The following is a 25,778-nucleotide window of genomic DNA, read 5'->3' on the forward strand; positions in this document are numbered from 1 at the left end:
TGCGGTCGGGGACCGTTCGGGGGGCTATTGAGTGGCGGGGACCCGGTGGAAGGGCACTGAGGGCGCGGACGGCGTCCTCCGTGCCTTACAAACTGATGCAGGTATCTAACTTTTATTTTTTTTTTCTAAAATTGGCCTCCTTTAAATTGATATATTACTTAATTTTAAAATGTTACTATGAAGGAAAATGAACCAGGATAGAAAGGACCAGTGTGGTTTGAATTATAAAACAACATATTTTTTCTTATGAAATCTTTATGGTATGCGCGACTATGGGTGTGATTAGAGGTGTGGCTTAAGTGTCCCTCTTTCTCATCTCAAAACGTTGGGACGGGAGGTATGTGTTAGCTCAGCTCTGCTGAGAAGTTATTTCGCGCATGCGCATTGGGCTGTCCACTCCTGGATGCCCACAACAGATGTGAAACTAAATCTCTCTCGTCTCCATCATTATCCGCGTTACGTACACCGAGCGGCAGGTCACGTGGTGCTCCTCTCCGCAGATATTGCCGTGCGGGCGGGTAATCTCCCGAGCTGAGGGTGAGTTATGCACTTTGTTGTACAGCAGAGCAGTATTGTGAAGTTAGGATCCTAGCAGCGCTGCCCGCAGCCATGTTCTTGTAGCCCTCATCTCCCTGCAGTGGCATCATTGGGTTTCCCCGGGCACGAGAGATGTCCCGGAGTCTCCAGTGTGGGGCGTTGTGCTCTGTAGTCACGTGGTGTGAAAGCAAACGCTGGGGAGGCTGAATGAGATGCAAGTTATGAGCTAATCAAATATAACAGCATTTCCAAGCTGCTGCTAATTATAGCAGCTTGTAATTATTTGCATCTCATTGACAAAAGGAGGCAGCTGTGAGCTAAAAAATAAACCCCACACTGTTGTGAAAATTGCCATGCATTGCAAGAAGCATTTTCTGTGCTGCTGTCACAGTGATTGTCTGTGGTTCATTTTCATAGTAGAAAACTGTAAGCAGTATTATTGTTGTTAATTTAAATTTGAAAGCACCCTTTAGGGACAAATTATTTTCTGTTGTACCAAAAATTAACTTTTCCATAAAGGAAACAGCTGAGGATTCATAAAAAAAGAACTAACCTGGGGCTTCCTCCAGCCCCTGGAAGCTATCCTGTGCTCTCGCGGCATCTCCAGTGGCCCGGGATCCCCTCCGTTCCAGATGTAGACTTTGCCAGGTTGACATCTACTGCGCCTGCGCAGAATGCTCCAGACCGGAGCAGTGCTTTTTAGCGCTGCTAGATTTGGGCGCAGCCGGCGCCTCCATAGACTTCAATAGGAATCATTCCTATTGAAGCGCTCAGTGAGTAACGTCGGCTCCGTCAGAAAGACGGAGCCGAAGTTGCTTAAAAACATAATAATTCGGCCTCCAGCAATCGCTGGAAGCCGAATTATTTCATTCCCCCACTATCCATGGCGGCCTGGAGGGGGAATAGTAATTAAATCGGCCCGGACTTGTGCAGAAGCAGGATCAGCCGTATAACAGCTGTATCCTGCGCCCAAGTCTCCCGACGCCGATTTCAAATGTACTCCTCCAGACCACGTGAGTGGTCACCAGCGGCGCTGGCGCAGTGGATGCCAACCTGGCGAGGTCAGCATCCACACAGTGGGGACCCCGGGCTACCGACTAGGAGCAGAGCTGCGGCGAGGGCACAGGATGGCTGCCAGGGGCCTCAGGTAAGTAGATCTTCTTTTTTTAATTTATCCTAGTCGGACATTCCCTTTAAACGGGAACTTTAACACAAGACTGAACTTCATTCCAATTAGTAGTTGATACCCGTTTTCCCAAAGCTTTAACTTTTCTCAAATAAATCATCAGGGGGTCTGTATGCCTGGTGCTGTGGTGAAACCCCTCCCACAGTGTGATGTCATGACCATGGTCCTGACAGTTTGCTGTCTGCAAACCTTGCTGCATTGTGGGAAATAACGTCTTTATTTGGGGGGAACTCAAAAAGGCGATGGAGGCAGCATCACGAGGCCAGTGCCAGAGAGTTTTCATGCTGAAATAGCCAACAGATATCTCTCCGATCAGAGAAAGATCTGTCTCATGGTTGGTCTCTAGCAATGTGTGAGCACCTTGGCCATGAACAATCAAATTCTTGTTTTTGGATCGATTCCATCAATCAACTTTCCCTCTATTGTGGGCCTGAACGATCATAAAGCTGCACTGCAATAGCAGCGCGAGCTCCATGACAGTAGCTCAACCTAAATCCAGGGCTGTTGTTAATTAACAGTAGCGGCCGTGCTAGTGGAGTATTGCGGTTGTGATACTTCACAGCAGCACCCGGATTTAAAGGGACACTTATGGGAACCTAAAATAATTTTTTTTAGGTTGCCTTAAAGTGAACCAGAGACGAAGCACCCTCATGTATTTTACCATGTATATCAGTGGGGACATTAGAGAAAACACCTACCCTGCTTTCTGTTTCATTCTGCACTCCTCAGCCTGCTTCTTATCAACCCTGATAAAATCCCAGACTGAGCATTCAGTCTGGCTTTGCTATGACTCAGCTAAAATGATTCATGAGCAGAGCCAGCAAGGGGCAGGCCTGGGCTTGAAAAGACACGAAAGAACACAGACTGAGCTATAAATATTCCTGAGCAAAGCCAGACTGAATGCTCAGTCTGGGATTTTATCAGGGTTGATAAGAAACAAGCTGCGCAGTGCAGAATGAAACAGAAAGCAGGGTAGGTGTTCTCTAATGTTCCCACTGATATATATGGTAAAATACATGAGGGTTCTTAGTCTCTGGTTCACTTTGTGTCCCTTTAAAGGAGCGCACAATGCCATGTAAGCAGTGTGCATAAGGAAGGCATGCAATACAGCACAACCGCGTGTAACATGCAGCCCTGGATTCAGGTTGCGGTGCTGTCATTGAGCTTGCACAGCAATAGCAGTGCAGCTTCATGAATCAAGCCCTTCACACAATAAATCACCCAAGTAGTATGAGTTTAGTGGACTAAAATGTTGGTGTAGGCCTGGTTCACAAGGGTGGTAACAAAAGCTCCTGAACACCGCCCAAGCAACAACCCTCCCCAGCCAGCCTGGTGGATCACTCGGGCCAAGAGCGTCATGTCTGCCCATTTACCCAGCCGAGTGACGTCACTTCTATGCCACTCAGGGGAGTACCTAGAAATCCCCGGGCCCCCATGCAAAAAAAAAAAAATCCGGCCACCACCACCTCCCTAGGGCCCGCTCAGGGACTTTTGGGGGGCAGGAGGGGTCGCAGCATAAGAGGAGAGTGTGGCAGATCGGTGGGGGAGGGGAAATCTCCCCCCCCCCCTCACCTCGGGCTCTCCTCTCAGCGCTCCCCCTCCTGCAATCAATCATTGGTGGCAGCGGGCAAGCAGCAGCGGCAGGCTGAATACATTACCTCATTCTCGCTGGAGGTCTTTCGATCTCTAAGAGCAACTTCCTGTTTACACAGGAAGTTGCTCTTAGAGAACGGAAGACCTCCGGTGAGAAGGAGGTAATGTATTCAGCCTGCCGCCGCCGCTGCCACCAATGATTGCAGGAGGGGGAAGCGCTGAGAGAAGAGCCCGAGGTGAGGGGGGGGGATTTCCCCTGCCACACTCTCCTCTCATGCTGCGACCCCTCCTGCCCCCCAAAAGTCCCTGAGCGGGCCCTAGGGAGGTGGTGGTGGCCGGATTTTTTTTCCCGCATCCCCTATTGTTACGCCAGTGATGCCACTCCATCCACCACCCCCGCATGGCAACCGGAAACGTCTGAACAGCCTCGGCCCGGCAACGTCACGCATGGGATCGGTTCCAATCACCGCTGGGGTACATGCCTCGTACTTTAGTGTGAGACTTTAGGGTGCTTACACACATCCAATTTTGATTGGCCAATAATTTGCCTACTTTACCACCTCCATGTGGTATGAGGGCCTGCAGATTATGAATACTAAGCACAGATTGTAAACTCTCATACTCCATGGTACAGTAGTGGCAAAATTGGCCATGTGTACCAGGTTTTGGGGTGTGAAGGACAATGCTGTGCTTACTTTGAAGGCAGAGTTTTAATTTAGATCAATTTTCACTTATGATCACAGCATGGTAATTCTGGGCATTGTTCCAATCATGAGTGTTCAAGTTCAACCAATGGTGATGGTGCCATTTACTGGAGATCTTTTTAGTCTTTTCAGACATCACTAGCTGCAGCAGAGTGGAGGCTATTTCACAGCCCAGCCTTTCCAGAACACAGTACAAGAAGTTGATGGAGAGGCATCACTAGCTGAAGCAAAATGGAGGCTATCTCAGAGTCCAGCCTTTCCAGACATCACTAGCTGTGGCAGAGTGGAGGCTATCTCGCAGTCCAGCCTTTCCAGACATCACTAGCTGCAGCAGAGTGGAGGCTATCTCGCAGTCCAGCCTTTCCAGAACACAGTACAAGAAGATGACAGAGAATGAAAACAAGATGACGGAGAGGTTGCTAAATCTGGCTACTCAGCTTGTCTATCTTCAAACAGGAGAGGTGACGCCAGAGTGTGCAGTACATGTAAAATGAGACAGTGCAGCTTGTGCTATGGCTAAGCTGCTGTACGCTAGCCTTTTATGTGTAATTGTTTTTGCAGTTGGTCAAAATCTGCTGTACAAATTCTTTCTCTGATTCCATGTGATCCCCTCCCCAACTTTTCATCGAGATTGGCGTTGCTGGGATTGAGTAGATCCACCCGGCAGAATCACTCAGGGGTTGCCGGCTGCTGTACACACGCCCGATTTTCAGCTGAGGTGGTCATTATCGGGAAGCTTACCGCAACTCACGTAGATCAGCGTCTTCTGCGGTTCGCCCGCTATGCCTCCCATTACTCATGTTCTGGTTGGCACTCTTTGACCTGGACATGCTGCGCTGCACATGCTCTGTATGTCCTATTGGGCTTCCTGTGACAACACTCGCAGGTGGAGCATGTGCATACCCCGGGTACATCCTCATGCTGGCGTGCGCCTGCTCCACCGGCGAGTGCCACGAGAGACACTTACCTCTGGATCCTGCAGACTCTGTAGAAAAACCACTGCACAGGAAGCCTCGTGCCTGTGCATTAACACAGAGCTCGGGAGCTTGCGCTCGTCAAAAAAAGCCAAACCCAATCAGCTGCTGCACCAGCGCGAGGGTCGTGCAGTGCGGCCATGCTTGTTCACGGATGGCTTGTTGATGAGGTTTGGGGGGGTCCTAGCGCTGGATTCGTGGATGCTGAGTGGGGGTGGGGGAAGCCTCTGGATTATCCCTCTCTGAGGGAAGTACCTATTTGGGGCTTTTTTCCTGTCAGGTTCACTTCAGGGCCCGTTCACACTGTGGTGGTGTGGCAAATCGCCGCACTGCTACCGCAGCCTAATGAAAATCTATGGGGAAGTTCACAATCCCCACGTTGCGGTACGCTGCGCCGGAAGTGCCCTATCGCACTTCCATACCTAGGTTACTGCACGGCTCCTGTGGTGATCTGCATCAGGCAGGAAGTCATGTTAGTGTATAGTTCCGTCTACACGGAGCGACGTTACAAAGATGATACATATCAATCGAGCCGCTGATGCGGCTCGATTGATAAGATCCGACAGGTCGGATCTCGCCACCGCCGATTCGCTGCTCGTTCCCCACGAGGGGACAATGGCAGGGAATCGAGCGGAAGATAAGCGGCGCCGGCAGGGATGAGCGGGGGATCGAATCCGACGCACGCTCGGGCGAGCGGATACGCGGCGGGTACGCCCAGGGATGCGGAAGAGGCGATCCGGCGGCTAATCGAGCCGCCGGATCGTCTCGTGTAGACGGGGCTTAAGGGTAACGCACGCTTTAAAAAGAAAAACCCACCACCTGCATTACGCATGCGCTGAAGTGTATTTTAGAAATTGCCGAACAGGAAGTGAGCATCACTACCTGCGACTGGGAATACTGTTAAGTAACGTGGTATTCTCCAAAGACCTGTTTCTGGCGGGTGCGGTGCGACTGCCTCACCGCACCGCCAATATGCAGTATGATAGGGGCCTTAGGGTACAATGTTGCATTTTAACAGCAGAGGAACCAGGAAACTTATTTTTTTTTTACTGTGAATAGGATGACGCTGGGCATCGAGGAGTTAATGCTTACTCAATTTATTCCAAGAGGTACATAGGTTACAAGCACAAGGGTGTCGGGGGGGGGGGGAATAACAGCCATTTCACAGGACTGAACTGCTTCTGCAGAGGCCAAAAGGTCAAGTGAGTGGGAGAGCTACCCCAATATATATGCATACAAAAGTTAATGTAACTCATCACCCCTCAGCAACGCTGGCCGCTAATGCAGAGTCCAAACGCCGAATAATATTATCTTACCTAAAAGAGGTAAAAATCTCCCTTAAAGAGAATCTGTATTGTTAAAATCGCTCAAAAGTAAACATACCAGTGCGTTAGGGGACATCTCCTATTACCCTCTGTCACAATTTCGCCGCTCCCCGCCGCATTAAAAGTGGTTAAAAACAGTTTTAAAAAGTTTGTTTGTAAACAAACAAAATGGCCACCAAAACAGGAAGTAGGTTGATGTACAGTATGTCCACACCTAGAAAATACATCCATACATAAGCAGGCTGTATACAGCATTCCTTTTGAATCTCAAGAGATCATTTGTGTGTTTCTTTCCCCCATGCACTGAAGTTTCAGGCTGCTCTTTTCTTCTTGCAAATAGCTTTGCCCTTGTTTGTAATTCCTCAGTATGTGAAAGCCCAGCCAGCTCAGAGGACGATTTATCCAGCTGATTAGAGCAGCTTCTCTCTTCTCTCTTATCTAAATAACACACAGGCAGTGTGCATAGAGGGGCCAGAAAGGGTGAGTTCATAGCAGAACCACAACACTGAAGAACTTGGCAGCCTTCCAGACACAGGCCGACAAGTCTGACAGGGGAAAGATACATTGATTTAGTACAGAGATAGTGATAGCAGAAAGTGCTGCAGTTAGCCAGAACACATTAGAATAGCTTTTGGAACATGTAGGATGATAAAAAACAGGATGCAATTTTTGTTACGGAGTCTCTTTAAGTTATAATCCTGTGCTTTATTTTTAGGATCATGTTATAATGAGAAAATATGGTGCCTTAAAGAATCAATGCAGTGCAACGAACCGAGCCCAGAACACTGATGGGCCTCCCCCACATTCTCAGATAGTGGAATGTAGCAATGACGAGAAGCTTCTAAAAGCCATCAACAAGATCACCGATCTGCTGACTGGAGAGGTGGGCGTGATTTGGAATTATGGGGTGAACTACTATGGGGTGGGAGGTGTGAGGATAATGACTGTATACTTGTGTATGTCAGGTCTCTGTACGTTGCCAGGATGTCACGGTCTACTTCTCCATGGAGGAGTGGCAGTATGTGGAAGATCACCAAAATGTCTACAAGGAACTCCTCATGATGGACCGAGAGCTCTCCAGATCAGCAGGTAAGTGCAAGGATAATAGAGCCCATTACCGTTTTTTCATCAGATGCGATCTTTTGGTGCACTTTTTACAATCAAATTGTACAGAAAATGTATGCAAAGGATAAAAGCGCTACAGTTCGCTAGAAATGCCTATAATTATAAAGTCAAAAACCGAAAATCAGGAGATAAAAACCATAAGGCATAATATATATTAATAGTGGAGTGCTGTTGGTATTCCACTTAATTCAAATGTATGCAATTGGATTAGCGCACATCCATTATAAAAACGTACCACCAGGGCACCCGCTGGCAATCAAACTCGTCAAATATTTTGCAACCCCTAATAGATGGGTTGTATGTCGTTCAAGTGCCTGGAAACCTCAGCTCATTATAGCTGAGGAGTGTCTTCACTCTATCTTTGAGGCATACAGTGTATGGCAGGGCCGGCCCTAGACTTTTTGCCGCCTGAGGCAAATTTAGAAGAAAATTGCCGCCACCCCCCCCCCCCCCCACTCCGTGGGGGGCCGCCGAGCCGGAGGGGTAGCGGGCAGGACGGGGGTATTGGGCCTAGCGGTGGGGAGGGGGGTCGGACCCCCCCCCCTCCCTCGCCTGGGTCCCCCGATCTGCGCTCCCCTCCAGCTGTACATAGGAAGCAGCCGATGCCCAATAGTAAGAGGCACGGGCGGGGAGGACTCACCTTTTCCGCGTTCCAGCGTGCGCTCCACTGACGTCACTTCCTGCATCGCCGCCCACTGTATTGTAAGTGGACGGCGATGCAGGAAGTGACGTGAGTTTGCGCCTGAGGCAAACGTTTCACCCCGCCTCATGAGCGGGCCGGCCCTGGTGTATGGTGAGCGGCTGGGAGAACCCTGGAATCTGAGGAGCTGAGGTATCCAGGCACTTGAGCGATATACAACCCATCTAATGGGGGTTGCATAGCATTTGGTGAGTTTGTTCCCCAGCGGGTGCCCTGGGGGTGGGTGAAATCCCCCAGAGATGTTTGCAAACTAAGCTTTATGGAAGATTGCAATACAAAGACTGTCTTGTGATAGGGACTTTTATAATTGATGTGCGCTAATCAATTGCATACATTTAAATTGTACAGAAAACTGCACAGTGTGTGGTGAAAATCTCTGTAAAACAATTCTATGGTCGATTGGAATAGAAAATGAAATTGATCCGAAAGTTGAGAGAAAATTCCCCAATTGACCTGTTTATAAGAACAATCGATAATTACCTATCGATTACTTCACATCACATTTGATGAAAAAAATGGTACTGTTAATGGGCTACATGTTTGTTGGTTTCCTGCTGCCTGCACCAGAAAATGGTCGGGCAGCAGATCAAGTATGACTTGCTCTGAAGCTAGGTGCACACATAGCATAGAAAATCCTGCCTTTTCCACAGGTGTGTTTGCGTTTTTGTATTGCGTTTTTGGTACGTTTCTGGTTTGCTGTTTTTTTTTTTTTACGCAGATGCGTTTTTCATGCGTTTGTACGCATTTGCGGTTCGCTAATAGAAAACGCAAATGCGTTTTTAAATATATGCAAATCATTAGGAAGACAACAGGAAGCGGAAACAGGTCAGAGATCTTTATTTTTTTAATTAAAAATGCTTGGAAAACGCAATGCATATGCGGTTCCATAGACTTTCATTATGTGCGTTTTGGCAGCCAGCCTGCATATTATGCAACACTGCCAGCATCTGCAGAACACTTACTGTAAATTGCAGGTGGAACGCTGGTCCTTCTGCGTCCCATAGACTAATATTGCTGCGTAAAACGCAGCGTTTTACGCTCCGTAAGCGTTTCTGCTATGTGTACACCCAGCCTGACAGGGAACATAAAGTAAGGCTGCCATATGTATTACCCTTTAAGCAGTGTCAGTTGCCTGGTTATCCTACTGATCTCTTTGGCTGCAATAGTGTCTTAATCACACACCTGAAACAAGCATGCAGCTAATCCAGTCAGACTTCGGTCAAAGCACCTGATCTGCATGCTTGTTCAGGGTCTGTGGCTAGACGTATTAGAGCCAGAGGATCTGCAGGAGAACCAGGTAACATGCATTGTTCTAACTCATGTCACATAAAAAATGGGTAGTGACAAACTGACTCCAACATAAAAAAGTAACTTTCAAAATTATGAACAAACTTGGGAAAGTCTTTGCAAAACTACAAAAGACATATGTGGTAACATTTTAACCCTGATAAGTTGTAGAATAGAGTTTAGAGAGTTTTAGGGGTGAGGCCCATGTCTTGTGTATTCTTTTTAGCAGAGCCGGGACAAGGTCCTCCAGCACCCAAGGCTGAGAAACCAAAGTGCGCCCCTCCATCCCTGCCACCCCAGCCATCACATACTGATTGCTATTAGACTCAGAGGCGCCACAGGGCCCACAACCTCCCCAACACCTTAATATTTAGCTATCTGGCTTGCAGTCACTGCCATGTATCCCCTTTTCTTATTTCTTTCTGCTTCAAACACAATTAGGAATGACAACTGAATGAATTCTGCGCCCCCTCCTACACTGCGCCCTGAGGCTGGAGCCTCTCCAGCCTATGCCTCGGCCCGGCCCTGCTTTTTAGTCACAAACTGAATCAAAAGCAGTTAAAATTTTGCATATTCTGTACCAAAATAAAAGACTTGTAAAATGAAAACAAAGTGACAGAATATAAGAGAAAAAACATCTGTTACCTCAGGAACTTGGGTTTTTAAATACATATACCATGAGGGTATATTACTGTTATTTTTGCAAATAAGGTCTCGCAATCATCAATAGTGTGCAATGAGAAAGCAAAAAAAGACACCTTTATTTCCAAATGCAATATTGTCACCATACATCGTGCTAGGGACATAATCTAAATGTTGCAATAACCCGGATGGATACGGAAATAAAATTTGTGGGTTTAACTTAGCACGTTTATTGTAAAGCTATAATGGATGTAAATGGAAAAATAGTGTCTTTTTTCCATTTTTTTACCCTCTTTTCCCTTTAAAATGCATAGAAAATATGGTAATTACTTAAGAAAATTTTCACACAGTAAAAGCCTAATTTGTCCTGAAAAAAACCCATATATAGATAATTTGGATGTGATAAGTAGTAATAAAGTTATTGTCGAATGAATGGGAGAAGAGCTGATATGTGAAAATTGGTCTCGTCCTGAAGTGGTTAAAAGGAAATAAATATGGCAGCCTCTATATCCCTCTCCCTTTAGGTTCCCTTTAAGATGCTTATATATCTAACGATATATGTGCAGATCGAGAGAGACAGATCTCGCTTTGATCAAATCAGATGTTGGCTGCTGACCACAGGCTGCAGGCCGATTATTGATTTAAGCATGAAATATCTCGGGAATCGGCCTTGCAATGCCCTCCCCAGTACCTCCCTGGTGCCCGTGCATTGTAATCTCACCTACTCCAGCTGCGGTCTCATCTGCTGCTTTCCACAAGCACCGCCGTCACACATGCCACCACGTGATGGGGTGTGCAGCACATCTCATAAGCATCTAGTGCTGCTGGGGGAAGCAGCAGACGAGATCGGGAGTCAACGCTGCTGGAGCAGGTGAGACTACAAGGCACGAGGTGGAAGATGGGGGCACATTTACATTTGTGGAGACAGAGGTCGGGAGTCTGTCACATTTGTCGGTTGGCACAGTTACCGCTGCGCACCCGATCGACCTCGTCAGACCGAGATTTTCCACCATGCTCGATCACTACATTAGACAGTCGAATCCTCAATTGGGCATGCTTGTTGCAGCACTGGTGTTCATCCGATTCAATAAAATAATTGAATCAGATGGTCGATCGGGCTGCAACATCGCTAAATGTATGGCCAGCTTTAGGCCTGGTGCACATCATGCAATTTTCAAGGAGGAAGTATATTCAGAACTCCTGATAATGCCAGTGGCAGAGTGGTCTAGTTATGGTCCATGCAGCCCTCCAGTATAATCTAATGATATTGGACAAGACCTCTTCTGAAAGGGAACCCAAGGCCAAGGTGAGAGTGATATGGAGGCTGCCATATTGATTTTCTTTTATACAATACCAGTTGCCTGCCAGTCATATTGGTCTTCCCGATATCAGTAGTGTTTGAACCACACACCTAAACCAAGCATGTAGCTAATCTGGTCAGACTTGAGGCAGAACACCTGATCTGCATGCTTGTTCAGGGTCTATGGCTATAAGTCTGAGGATCAAGAGGACAGCCAAGTAACTTTATGCATTTTTAAACAGGAAATTATTAAGGCAGCCTCCGTATCACTCTCACCTTCGCTTCACTTTATTCTAGTCCTTCTCTAAAATAATTTTTGCCTCAGTTCTGCCTCCTTTTTGTGCCTTTGGTTGGCAGCTCCAACAATACATTGTAAAGTTTTTTTTTTTTTTTTTTTTTTTTTGTTTTTTTACACCACCATTTGATTTTCTACACAAATGTTTGTACAATTTTATCTCCTGGGTTTTTTTTTTTTTTTACTTGCAGGTGCCTTAAAAAGCCTATTTCATAAGGACACCGATAAAAGAAGTTGCACTAAGGAGCAAGAGAGCCTTAGAGATGAAGCAGTGTTGAATGCTACTAAAGAGTTAATTGACCTTCTAACTGGAGAGGTAAAGGATTCTCATTATGAAGAGTACATCATCTGACTTGAGAAGTTGTGGAAATCTCCTCACTTGGGGCTTGATACACTTAGCTGCCTTATCAGAGTAGCATAGCGAGCACTACGATCAGGGCAGGACGAGTGGAGCTCTCGTCATTGCCAATTAGCAGGCATAAGTTTGCTGTGCTACTCTTATAAGGCGTGTTAACTTTGATAAGGCATGCTATTTGTCTTAGTGAGTCAAGCCCTTAGTTCCTAATTTCCCAAACCGTGTTGCCCCATCCATTCTCCAGTGGTCCTTCCCCCAATGCCTGTACCCCAAGTCTCATATCTTTTTGCCATTGACTCTACTACAAATATGGGAGGTAACATAGGCCTCAATTCACTAAGCTTATCTCCTGTCTTTAATAACGTTTCTAGTGCTATCACCATGGTGATAAGGCATGTAGTATTCAGGAAACATTTTACCTCAGGCAAACCTAAACTCTTCTTTCTTTAAGTTAACTCTTCAATCCTTAAAATAACTCCAGAATTTTAACGTTAAAGGGGCACTATTGCGAAAAATTGTAAAATTTTAACCACTTAACAACCTCTGCCACGCTTATCTACGCCCCTTTAAAATTCACCTGAGTCACAGGGGCGTAGATAGGCAACTCCTGTTTATTTTCCTGCTGTGCGCGATCGCGTGCGCGTTCGCGTCCGCGTTCGCATGCACGCGGACGTGCATACGCGTCGGGCACCCGCTGGTCTGTGATTGGCTGATGTGAACATGTGTTCACAAAGCCAATGACAGTGCTTATTCATGCAGAATGTGTGTAAACATTGTATCAGTCACTATGCTGTTACAGTTACTAAGATCACTCGTGAGAGGATCTCAGATAACTAACACAGCAATAGTGACTGATCAGCATCAGTGAGGTTTTTTTTAAAATAAATTATACCCCCATTAAGCCCATTAACCCTTGCCTCCTTTAAATGTGAAAATTGCTGTGGTTTTTAGGTGAAAAACCCAGTGGTAGAGAAGTGGTTAAATATGTGCAAACATAAACAAATAAGAAGTATGTTTTTTTCCAGAGTAAAATGAGCCATAAATTACTTTTCTCCTATGTTGCTGTCACTTACAGTAGGTAGTAGAAAGTGACAGGTTTTGGACTAGTCCATCTATTCATAGGGTATTCTCAGCAAGGCTTTTATTCTTTATAAAGATATTCCCTTAGAAGGATTTAAACAATGATGCTGCCCAGCTTCCCTGCTCGCTACACAGTTTTTTGGCAGTTGGACAGAGCAACTGCCATTCAATAAGTACTTTTGAAAATAAATCCCTGAGAATCCCCCCATGAAGAGATGGACTAGCCCAAAACCTGTCACTTCTGTCAGATTTCTACCACCTACTGTAAGTGACAGCAACATAGGAGAAAAGTAATTTATGGCTCATTTTACTCTTAAATTTTTTTGCCATAGTGCCCCTTTAAAGACAGGCTGTAAATTAACTGCGTGTAAAAATAACTACAGAGGAGGAAACTTATCTACAGAGGAGGTAACTAAAGGTAGCCATACACTGGTCGATTTGCCATCAGATAGACCAACAGATCCCTCTCTGATCGAATCTGATCAGAGAGGGATCGTATGGCTGCCTTTACTGCAAACAGATTGTGAATCGATTTCACTATGAAACAGATTCACAATCTGTGGAGCTGCCACTGTCACAATTCACTAAGCAGTTTAGACTAGTCTACTAATGGTTTTAGTCTACTGATGGTGTAATTCAGCTATCAGTCGCATCAAAAGGGAATTCACTAATAATTACTGAATGTTTTATACCTGTTTTTAGACCTGGTTTAAAACATTCGGTTATTAGGTCTAATTACCGTAGGAGGTCTAAAGATACAAGTAGCTATGACTGACCTCCTTCTCCTCTGACGAGCTCTCCTTTGGATACAATTAAACTCTTGCATAATTACCATATTTTTCAGAATATAAGACGCGCTTTTTCTTCCCCAAAAATGAGGGGGAAAAGTGGGTGCGTCTTATATTCCAAAGATGCAGTAAATGTGGCCCCGGAATATACTTACCGGATCCTGTCGCCGTGATACTCTCCTCTTCGTCTGGCTCTCTTCATCCCAGGATGTCCTGTCAGTAATTGTAAAAGTCTTCAGAGCCCCAGCTGCCCGCGTTCCTCCTCGCTGCAGTCTTCTTATAGACTGCAGCCTTGCGATATACACATGCTGCCGCCGCCATCCTTCCTAGTTATGGCGTCCTCCCTAGTTACAGCGTCCTCCCCCGACATCCTTCCTAGTTACAGTGCCTCTGACGTCACACGCAGACGTGCGCCGCAGATCAACCGGCAGAGGGCACTGTAACTAGGAAGTACGTCAGAGGAAGACGCTGTAACTAGGGAGGATGTCGGGGGAGGACGCCGTAACTAGGAAGGATGGCGGCGGCAGCACATGTATATCGCAAGGCTGCAGTCTATAAGACTGCAGCAAAGAGGAGTGCGGGCAGCTGGGGCACTGAAGACCTTCACAATGACTGACAGGACATCCTGGTATGAAGAGAGAAGGAGACTGCAGCTGAAGAGAAGCGCAGCAGCTGGGACCCTGAAGACCTGCATCCTGAATGACGGACCCCCTCTGATGAAGAAAGCCAGATGGGGGAGGAGAGGATTGCGGTGACAGGATCAGGTAAGATGTTTCATCAGGGTTTAGCCAGTGTAGTGTATTTAGTGGTGGCAGAAGGGGTTGGTTGGTGTAGTGTAGTGTAGTGTAGTAGGTGGTTACAGCAGCAGGGGTTAGTTAGGAAAGTGTAGTGTAGTGGGGGCAGCAGGGGTAAGTGAAGAGTAGTGTGGTGTAGATGGGCAGTGTAGCTTAGATAGTGACAGTTTAGGGAGAAAAGGTCCATAAGACGCCCCTGCACCATAGACGCACCTAGGATTAGTTTATTTTTTTTTCTCAGATTTTTTGCCCCCTAAACCTAGGTGCGTCTTATATTCTGAAAAATATGGTAATTCAAGAAGCTCCATCCTCACGTCTAAAATACCTCACAGAATTACTTTACCGACAGAAATCAGCTGGTCTAATCTCTGTCAGAAAAGGTTACTCCTTGTTTGCCTTTGTGAATTGTGTAATTACTGAATGTTTTAGACCAGGTCTAAAAACAGGTCTAAAACATTCGGTAATTATTAGTGAATTGCCTTTTTGATGCGACTGATTTACACCAAACCATCAGTAGACTAGTCGTAAACTGCTTAGTGAATTGTGTTCTTCAAGGGTTTTTAGAACTACCTTAGGGGAAGGGCACGTTTGGCATCAGCTATAGTGTAAACCTCAGAAAGCGTGCTTGATCACAAAACACAGTTGGTCGAGATTACTTTTCAACAGGATTTATGCCTGGTACACACCATGCAATTTCCCATCAAATCAACATTCTGAATTGAAAATTTTTGACAGGTGCAATCTCATTTTGGATTGATTTTGTAGAGAAGTGATCAGGAAATGGATTGGAAAAATGATCGGAAATCAGATTGGACCTGTTGAAGATTATTGATTTGACGGGAAATTGCATGGTGTGTACCAGGCATTAGGAGAAGTCTCTGAGGTCCGAATATCAGGTGGTCTAGAATTGGCTGAGATATAAAGAATAAATTCTCATTTAACTAACTAAAGGACTTTATAATGAATCAAAAGCACTGCATATGGGCGTACAATTCATTCAGATTTTTCATTTTTGGCTTAAAACAGGAGGATTAGCTATATTTATGCCAGGGGGACAAAAACACTTATATAAGTAGATAAATACTTGATCTACTTACATAACACATGTATTGTACTGTCCACTTTTGATTTCAGTGAATTTCATATAGGAAAGGAAGAGAATTCTGTTCCTGGTGGGAAACGTCTTTTGCCCACCGTTTGAGGCTGAATCCTGATGTCATTTCTTCCCTTAACTTTTTTGCTTTTCTCCTCCAATCGCTCAGCCTTGCTTGTAAACAGGAGTGAGCAGAGGATAATGTTTCAACTAGACAGCAGTCTGCTCAGCCAATCAGTAAGAAGCAGGAAGGTGGGAGAATCATTGGCAATGGCACAGAAAAGAGCTTGGGGGACTGAGAAAATATAATAACAGCAGAGAGATTCCTGAATAGATTGGAGAGCTTGTACTTGCAGAAAGAGATTCCTGGCAGCATTTTAAACATACTGCAGTGTTATAGAATTTGGTTTTGTGGCTGACAATCCCGCTTTAAAGGATACCTGTAACCACCTCCCAGAAAAAGACTTAGATACTCTCTTTGGGCCCATTCACACTTGCAAAACGCTAGCGCTTTTGCTAGCGTTTTGCTCTGGCGGTTTTTGGCAATTAACGTGAATAAATCGCCATTCACACTTGGCGAATTTTTCCGCGACCACGTTTAGCGCTTCTATAGCACTAAACGTGATCGCCGGGAAATCGCCTGAAAATGGTGCAGGATACAAATTTGCGTTTGGCGATTTGCGTTAATCGCCGGCGATTAACGCAAATCGCCCAAGTGAGAACAAGCCCATAGGGTATTATGGCACTAGCGCTTTAAAAAGCACTAGCGCTCGAGCGTTTGGCTGAAATTGCTGGCGAAATGTTTAGATGTGAACGGGGCCTTAAGAAGTGGGAAGCCTCTGAGCCCCTTAGAGCAGGGGTGTCAAACTCCATTATGGAACGTGTCAAAACCTAAAACAATCTAAGTCACAGGCCAAAATTGTTTATGAAGAATGAACATTTATTGAACTGCCTTAATTTAAGTGGCATAACTATTGAAAACATGAGGAGCCAGCTCCTCCCCTTTTGCAGAGTAGTGCAGTGGAGCAGTTTAATATTTACCTGCCCCAGGGCTGCTTTGGCAGAAGGATCAAGATGAAATGCGGCCCAAGGAAAGATGATAGCCTTCACTTCCCCCATAGTCTTTTTGGTAAGCTAAGGTGGTGGGGAAGGGGTGTGGGGGTTTACTGGGCACACAAGGGGACTTGGCTTCCAAGAGGGGTCCCTTGCTAATTTGGAGGGGGGGGGGTTGTCCCATTGGATGTTGCTACACTCCACCTCAAACTGACACATTTGAAGCTCTGGAGGGCCACATACGATGGCAAGGAGGGCAGCATTCGGCCCGCGAGCCTTGTGTTTGACACCTGTGCCTTAGAGCCTTCCCGGTCCTCTCTGCATCCCCTCATTCCACCGCCAGGCCCCCTGTTGTAGTGTTCAACTTTTTCGGCGAAGAAGCCTTCGGGTCTCCTCGGAAAGTTACGGGAGTATTCGGGTCTCCCAAGTACTTACAAAGACAAGCAGCTCTGAACTGAGCACGTGTGAGCGCAAACTTGCACATGTGCAGTACGGAGCCACTTATTTTTGGTAGTACTCAGAGACTTAAAGATGCAGCCGGGGGGACATTGAAACGGGTCCCGGCGGTGGAATGGACAAGGACATGGAGAGAGGCCTGGGAGGTTCTAAGGGATCCAAAACCTTCCCTCTTCTTGGTGAACATCTAACTTTTTTTTCGGGTGGGGGGCATGACTGCAGTCACCTGAGAAATGTGTTTCCCAAGCTCATGGCAAGGTCAGCTCAGACATCAGGCAAGGCTTGCAGAGATGTATCGCCTATATATCTGTGCATAGGCTTAATTCTAACACTGTGTGACCCATGACACATATCTCTTTTCTCTTTATTTAGAAATATCTACTTGTGAAGAAGTCTAGTAGAAGAATGACAGATAAAAGAAGCCCAGAAGATCCAAGCAGCCAAAGCTCAATCAGGAAAACGTCATGCAACTCCCTGATGGCTGAAGAAGACCAGAAGATTCTGCAGGTCACCAATAAACTCTCTGAGCTGCTGACTGGAGAGGTGAGGTCTGTTTAGCGTTATAGGACCTTATCCAGTAACAGTGAAGGTGGCCATACATCGGACGACTTGGCGGCTGATCGACCATCCGATTCGATTATTATAATCGGAATTGGATGAAAAACGGTGCCGCCAAATGCATGCCCCTTTCGACAATGCGGCCAATTTCAGGCAGAAATTGGTCGCATGTATTGATTGGACATGCCGCAAGACGTCGGGCCGTCATGGTCGGGGGGGGGGGGGGGGGGGGGGGGATGTGGCTGATTCCCAAGAGATTCCATGCTAAAATCAATCAGGAATCGGCCTGCGGTGTGTGGGCACCCGACAGATCTCTCTCTAATCCGATTCGACCAGAAAAAGATCTGTCTCTTGGTCGAATCTGCCCATCATCCCTAGATCTATGGGCGCAGGGGTCGAGTCCTGCGTGAACGCGGGGGGACGCAGTGGAGAGGAGCATTGGGCAGAGCAGCGGGGAAGGGCGGACGTCTTCCCCCCCCCCCCCCCCCCTTTCCCTCACCTTGGGGCTTCTCTTCCTGGCTCTCCCCTCCATAACGATTGCGGCGGTGGCTGGCAGCGGCATCAGTGGGCGGGACTTGCCTCCTCCAGTGTTCCGGCAAGTTGACGCTGTGCATGCTGCTGCTCTGGTCTTCACTAGACCAGACTAGCTGCACGAACAGCGTCAACTCGCCGCAATCGTTATGGAGGGGAGAGCCAGGAAGAGGAGCCCCAAGGTGAGGGAAGGGGGTGGAGATGTCCGCCCTTCCCCACTGCTCTGCCCAATGCTCCTCTCCACTGCGCTGCTCCCCTCCAGCTGGGGGGACACCTGGCTATATATACTGGGGACACCTATACACCTGGCTACATATACTGGGGTCACCTATACACCTGGCTACATATACTGGGCACATATACATCTGGCTATACTGGGGACACCTATACTCCTGGCTACATATACTGGGGACACTTATACACCTGGCTACATATACTGGGGACACCTATACACCTGGCTACATATACTGGGGACACCTGTACACCTGACTACATATACACCTGGCTACATATACTGGGCACATATACACCTGGCTACATATACTGGGGACACCTATACACCTGGATATACTGGGGGCACCTATACACCTGGCTACATATACTGGGGGCACCTATACACCTGGCTACATATACTGGGGACACCTATACACCTCGCTACATATACTGTGGACCCCTATACACCTGGCTATACTGGGGACACCTGAACACCTGGTTACATATACTGGGGACACCTGGCTATACTGGGGACACCTATAGACCTTGCTACCTATTCTGAGGACATCTATACACTTGGCCTACCTATTCTGGGAATATCTATACACCTGACCACCTATTCTAAGGACATCTATACACCTGGCTACCTATTCTGGTGACCTCTCTACATCTGGCCACCTATTCTGGGGACAACTATACACATGGCTTCTTATACTGGGGACACCTATAGACCTGGCTAGCTATACTGGGGATACCTATTTTGGGGGAACTGCTGTCAGATCTGTATTTTTGGGGAACCGCTGATGCCAGATTACGTGTATTTTGGGGAACTGCTGCCAGATTGTGTATGTTGGGGGACCACTGCTGCCAGATTACATGTATTTTGGGTGTTACGTGTATTTTGGGTGATCCACTGCCAGGTTTCACGTATTTTGGGGAACTGCTTCCAGATTATGTGTATGTTGGGGGAACTGCTGCTGCCAGGTTGTCTATTTTGGGGGAACCACTGCCATATTATCTGTATTTTGGAGGAACCTCTGCCAGATTATGTGTATTTTTGGTGAAATGCTGTCAGATTACATCTACTTTTTGGGGATACACTACGACAGAGCTCAAACGTCCCCTGGCAGACCTTTTATACCACTGCTAAGGCCATGTATATGTGGCCCCACCCATGACCACGCCCATGCCCATGCTATGCTTAACCACGCCCATTTTTGGCGCTGCGCAGAGGTTTTTAGGGTGAGTCCACTCACTTCTTTTTCCAGGACTAGACCCCTGTATGGGCGCCTTTAAAGCGGACCCAAACCAAACTTTTTTTTTTAATTCAAAATATTTCGTTTCACCACTCTGACACATACATAGATAAATAAACACTCCTTCAAGCCTATGAGCATTTCAGTGCATGCTTTTCACCATTTTCTTTTCATAACTAGGGTTATACAGGTGGCAGCCATTATCAATTCCTCCTTTGCTGGACACTATCTACAACACAAGTTTGCCGGATTCTGTCCCGGCAATATGAAAGGAAGGGAGCGGTTTCTCCAATAAATGTAAAATATTTTATATTTGTCTTCATGCGGCTGCAAAAAGGCTGCTATTTATTATTATAATTTAGAAAATAGATTTTATTTCTGAAATGTTGTATTTTTAATTTGGGTCCACTTTAAGGTTATGTCTAAATGGTAACTGCATTGCTCTGTGTACATCAGGTTTCTGTAAGGAGTGATGATGTAGCTGTATCTTTCTCCACTGAGGAGTGGGAGTACTTAGGACATAAGAATCCCTACGAAGACATCATCAGCAAAAAGCACCTCTTCAAGTTAATGGGTAGGTGTATTTTATCTTCTATTGCCATCACTGGTTTGGGTAGCTTTGTGTACTAAACAAAAGTGCATTCCAACTTGCAAAGTTCCACTAACAAGTGGTCCTACAAGTCACATCCATAGCTGTAGTACATGACCCCAGGGAGATGCCAGTATGGTAGGAGGTGCAGCTAGCTATGCAGTCAATTCTCTAAAGCCTGTTTACATTGACCTTGAGCTGTAGCATGCATTGCTTCTATAGTTTCCTAACAAGGACCAGCTCCACTTTCTAAGTAAGCTACTAAAGAAAACTGAAAAGACCATGATAGATATCCTCTTTGTTGGAGGGTTTTTTAATTCAATTTACTCTCCTGCTTAGCCACCTGGTTAGCCTGGCATTTCCGGACTTATAGAATTCTTCCACGATTTACCAATCAACCAATCACTGGTCTGAGCCATGCTTATGCGCTTTGAGTCCTACCGGGAGAAAATGTTATTTGTCTTGTCTTCTTCTTTCTCCCTTCTTTACCTCATACACCTTTTTCTCTTCCCTCTTTTCTAACTTACTATCTCTTTCAATGTTTGCCAAAGTTCTTTCACACTAGTCCTCCACCCTTTTACAGGAAGAGATCACACCAGCAGCAGTCCGATGATATGACCTGCTCAGACATGTATAGCAGTCATATATAATTTAGGGCTGGGACTCAATACATGTGCTTTGTGAAAGTGCCCAGGATTTGCATAATCACGGAAGTGCCGTAATTTCCCAGAGCGGTTGCAATTTGGCTACTGTAGCCACTGATGGGTTTGCTACCAAACTGCTGCAATTGCAACGCTGCTAGTGGGACCATGCCTATCAGGATCCACAGGCAAAGCCCTGCCAAGGTGCACTTAGTGGGCTCCAGCTTAGTGTATGTTTACAGATACACTTCACAAATCTTTATTTGCAGTCTTCTGTGCATGTACATTTTTGCAGAAGTACAGTGTAGGTAGTGGCTGGATAGTGTACTTGTTAAAAGACAAGTTAACCTCCTTGCCGGTTATCCCGAGCTGAGCTCGGGGTAAGCTGCTGCGGAGGATTCCTCACACCCTAGTGGGCCGATTTGCATAATCTTTTTTTCAAACACGCAGCTAGCACTTTGGTAGCTGCGTGTTTGTGCCGATCCGCCCCTACCCGCTGCGAAAGAGGGAACGCCCCCACAAACCCCTTGAGCATGCTGGCCAATCAGCGCCAGGCTGCGCTATGGGGAGGATCAGGACTCCCTCTGACGTCATGACATCAATGATGTCAGTCCGATCGTCACCATGGCGACGGGGGAATCCCATACAGGAAATCCCGTTCAGAACGGGATTTCCTGTTGGGTATTTGCGCCGGCGCAATCAGAGGGGTGGGCAGGATAGCGAAGGGAGGGGGGAAGCATGTAGCTAGCGCTAGACTAGCTACATGCTAAAAAAAAAAAAAAAAAAAAACCTCCCACCGCCGTGTGCCACAATTAATCAGAACGGCAGGGAGGTTAAGGGAGAAGAATATGGAGGCAGCCATATTTATTTCCTGTTAACAATACCAGTTGTCTGGCAGTCTTGCTGATCTGTTTGGTTGTAGTAGTGTCTGAGTCACACCAGAAACCAGCATGCAGCTAATCTTGTCAGTTCTGACAATGCCAGAAACACCTGACCTGCTGCATGCTTGTTCAGGGTCTATGGCTAAAAGTATTAGAGGCAGAGAATCAGAAAGTCTGCCAAGCCACTGGTATTGCTTAAAGGGAACCAGAGAGGAACGAAAAAAAGAAAAGAAAAAGCTTTCATACATACCTGGGGCTTCTTCCAGCCCCATAAGCCTGGATCGCTCCCACGCCGCCATCCTCCGCTTCCTGTATTGGCGGTACCGGGTCCCGTCACTTCCGGCGGACGCGGCCATTTGTCCGCATCACAGGGGCTCCGTCCATGTATGTACGCGTGAGGCTGCGCAGTAGGCAGCCTCACGCGTACATACATGGAGGGAGCCCCGTGTGATGCGGAAAATTGGCCGCGTTTGCCGGCCGACTGGCGGCCATGACGGGACACGGTACCGGCGGATCCAGCCAGCAGAGGACGGCGGCGTGGGAGCGATCCATGCGTATGGGGCTGGAGGAAGCCCCAGGTATGTATAAAAGCTTTTTTGGGGGCCTCTGGTTCCCTTTAAAAGGAAACAAATATGGCAGCCTCCATATAACTCTCACTACAGTTGTCCTTTAGGGGCTCTGCCTTTGACATGGGAGACCAGGGTTTGGATTCTGGCTAGGGTCAGTACCTATTCAGTAAAGTCCTTGGGCAAGACTTCCTACCACTGCAGGGTGGCCTCTTGAGCGTGCCCTAAGTGGCTCCAGCTCAAGTCCAACAGGAGAAAAGCGCTATACAAATGTTAGGATTATGAAAATAACTTGAAGAACTCCAGTGAAAATAATGTAATAAAAGTGCTTCATTTTTACAATTATGTATAAATGATTTAGTCAGTGTTTGCCCATTAAAAAAAACTTTCCTCTCCCTGATTTACTTTCTGACATTTATCACATGGTGACATTTTTACTGCTCGCAGGTGATGTCACTGGAAGGAGATGCTGCTTGCTTTTTTAGGGCAGTTGGGAACAGTGCAACAAGGCTCCCACAGTGCAACAAGGCTCCCACAGTGTGATGTCAGAACCATGGTCTTGACATCACACTGTGGGAGGGGTTTCACCACAATATCAGCCATACAGAGCCCCCTGACGATCTATTCGAGAAAAGGAATAGATTTCTCATGTAAAAGGGGGAATCAGCTACTGAATGGGATGAAGTTCAATCCTTGGTTACGGTTTCTCTTTAATATTACTAAGCCTGAGGTTCTGTGGTTCTCACCTGACCGGGATTCTGTAAACTGTAAGTTGTTTTCAGGTTTGGCACTTGACACCTGCTAATGTAATTATATCTTCTTTCCTTTAGATGGGGCTGTGCCAGGCCATAAGCTCAATGGACACTCGTTTACCTCTTGCCACTCAGATGACAGAAGCACAGTGGCCAGTGTGTTTCTCGGTACTCCGGCCAGAGCTGTGGTCATGGGAGATGAGGGGGATTCTACAGACAATGGTGAGGGAACAGTTCCCTGTTCTGACAGAGGCATAGCAGACAACACCATCTATGGAAAGACTCCCGCTTCTCACACAGCAGCACAAAGTGGAAAGAAGCCTTTTCCCTGCTTGGGATGTGAGCGGTCTTATTCTAGCATTGCTGCACTTAAAGTCCACCAGCGGCTTCATACTATGGAAAACGCATTTCCCAAAGCACAATTTGATATTTTACCGCGCAAGAAGCGGTTTAATGCTTACCCAAAGCATCACGCCATGGCTATGCCATTCAAATGCTCACAGTGCTCCAATAGCTTTTCTACTGCCAAAGCTCTCTCTGCACATTGCCAGAACCACTCTCCAGCCAGGCCATGTTCCTGCCCAGAGTGTGGCAAGAACTTCCCCACCCAAGCCCAAGTCCAGAACCACATCACTTATTTCCACAATGCTATGAAATGCCGGGCTTGTGGAGAAGACTGTAAGGACAAGTCCAGCCTTGAGGAACACCTCAAGAACCACCCGGACTTAAAAAGCCAGTATACCTGCAGCGAATGTGGCAAGTTCTTCTTCTATCCGGGCAACCTGGCAGCCCACTACAGAATTCACACGGGTGAAAAACCGTTTTCATGTTCTGAGTGTGGAAAGACTTTTACGTACAAGTCCCACCTTGTTTCCCACCAGCGCTTTCACACAGGGGAGGGGCTAAAGTGCAGACACTGCGGTAAGTTCTTTGTGGACAGGATTCGTCTTGTGGAACACGAGCGTATACACACTGGAGAAAAACCCTTTACTTGTTCGGAGTGTGGGAAGGGCTTTCGCCGAAACACTCAACTCCGGCTGCACCAACGCAAGCATACCGGCATTAGGCCTTTCAGCTGTGCCAGCTGTGGGATAAGCTTTTCATGTAAATCAACGGCTCAAAAACACCATAAAAAAGAAAGCTGCAAAATGAATGTAGCCTGAAAAGGATGAAGTTAAATAATTATATTGTGGTGCTGAACGCGCATTGTTTCCAGCGCACGGTTTAATTACAGTGGCGTAGCAATAGGGCATACAGAGGTTACGACTTCATCGGGGCCCTCCTTCATCCATCTTACCAACTTTTCATTGGTGCTATGCACGTAATGAACACCAATGTACATACATTGAATAGCAATAATCCTTAAAGGGATACTGTAGGGGGGTCGGGGGAAAATGAGCTTTACTTACCCGGGGCTTCTAATGGTCCCCCGCAGACATCCTGTGCCCGCGTAGCCGCTCACCGATACTCCGGCCCCGCCTCCGGTTCACTTCTGGAATTTCTGACTTTAAAGTCAGAAAACCACTGCGCCTGCGTTGCCGTGTCCTCGATCCCGCTGATGTCATCAAGAGCGCACAGCGCAGGCCCAGTATGGTCTGTGTCTGCGCAGTACACTCCTGGTGACATCAGCGGGAGCGAGGCAACGGCGACGCAGGCGCAGTGGTTTTCTGACTTTAAAGTCAGAAATTCCAGAAGTGAACCGGAGGCGGGGCCGGAGCATTGGGGAGTGGCTGCGCCAACACAGGATGTCTGCGGGGGACCATTAGAAGCCCCGGGTAAGTTCAGCTCATTTTCCCCCGACCCCCCTACAGTATCCCTTTAAAGTGGACCCAAATTAAAAATACAAGATTTTAGAAAGAAAATCTATTTTCTAAATTATAATAATAAATAGCAGTCTTTTTTCAGCTGCATGATGACAAATATAAAATATTTTACATTTATTGGAGGAACCCCTCCCTTCCTTTCAAATTGCCGGGATTTTTCCGGCAAACTGGTGGAGTAGATGGTGTCCGGCAAAGGAGGAATTGCTAATGGCTGACCCCTGTATAACCCTAGTTATGCATAGAGGAGGGTGAAAAGCATGCACTGAAATGCTCATAGGCTTGAAGGAGTGTTTATTTATCTTTGTATGTGTCGGGGTGGTGCAACTAAATATTTTTAATTAAAAAAATGTTTGGTTTGGGTCCGCTTTAATGGTTTTCTTACTTGTATTTTACCTTTCTGATACTGAAACTCTTTAGTAGGTTTTGGGGCTTCATATCAAGTGTGCTTGGGGCCCCATGTAAAACTCACACTGAGGCCCCAAGGCCCTCAGTTACACCGCTGGTTAATTAGATGCCAGAACACTGACTTTTGGGGGTTGTTGGGATGGCTGCAGAGTTTTTAATGTATATTTACCTAGGATAACCGTTCTTGGTGCTTCTTATGTCTTCTTACTGCTACCGATGTGTCTGACCCTAAACGGCCACTTGTTTGTGCTCTTGGCCTGTTCCTTCATCCTAACT

At 46.7% G+C, this 25,778-nt stretch overlaps 1 protein-coding gene across 1 annotated transcript; it reads left to right on the forward strand.

The window, feature by feature from the left end:
- The first annotated feature begins 416 nt into the window (after positions 1 to 416).
- LOC137561021 (zinc finger protein 485-like) lies at positions 417 to 24,622 on the forward strand. The gene is made up of 8 exons (XM_068272232.1): positions 417 to 537; positions 4,144 to 4,481; positions 7,035 to 7,202; positions 7,285 to 7,408; positions 11,860 to 11,984; positions 17,660 to 17,830; positions 20,302 to 20,419; positions 23,353 to 24,622. The coding sequence occupies exons 2-8, from the start codon at positions 4,404 to 4,406 to the stop codon at positions 24,435 to 24,437; spliced, it is 1,869 nt and encodes a 622-aa protein (XP_068128333.1). The 5' UTR covers positions 417 to 537; positions 4,144 to 4,403; the 3' UTR covers positions 24,438 to 24,622.
- The last annotated feature ends 1,156 nt before the right edge of the window (positions 24,623 to 25,778 follow it).

The sequence above is a fragment of the Hyperolius riggenbachi genome, chromosome 3 (assembly GCF_040937935.1).
Source record: "Hyperolius riggenbachi isolate aHypRig1 chromosome 3, aHypRig1.pri, whole genome shotgun sequence".
Classification (NCBI taxonomy): Eukaryota; Metazoa; Chordata; class Amphibia; order Anura; family Hyperoliidae; genus Hyperolius; species Hyperolius riggenbachi.

Excerpts from the sequence above, each read along its gene's own strand:
- LOC137561021 (XM_068272232.1), top strand. The coding sequence starts at position 4,404 with ATGACAGAGAATGAAAACAAGATGACGGAGAGGTTGCTAAATCTGGCT. Across the intron at positions 17,831-20,301 it reads CTGAGCTGCTGACTGGAGAG|GTTTCTGTAAGGAGTGATGA; the intron begins GTGAGGTCTGTT and ends TGTGTACATCAG. Across the intron at positions 20,420-23,352 it reads GCACCTCTTCAAGTTAATGG|ATGGGGCTGTGCCAGGCCAT; the intron begins GTAGGTGTATTT and ends TCTTTCCTTTAG.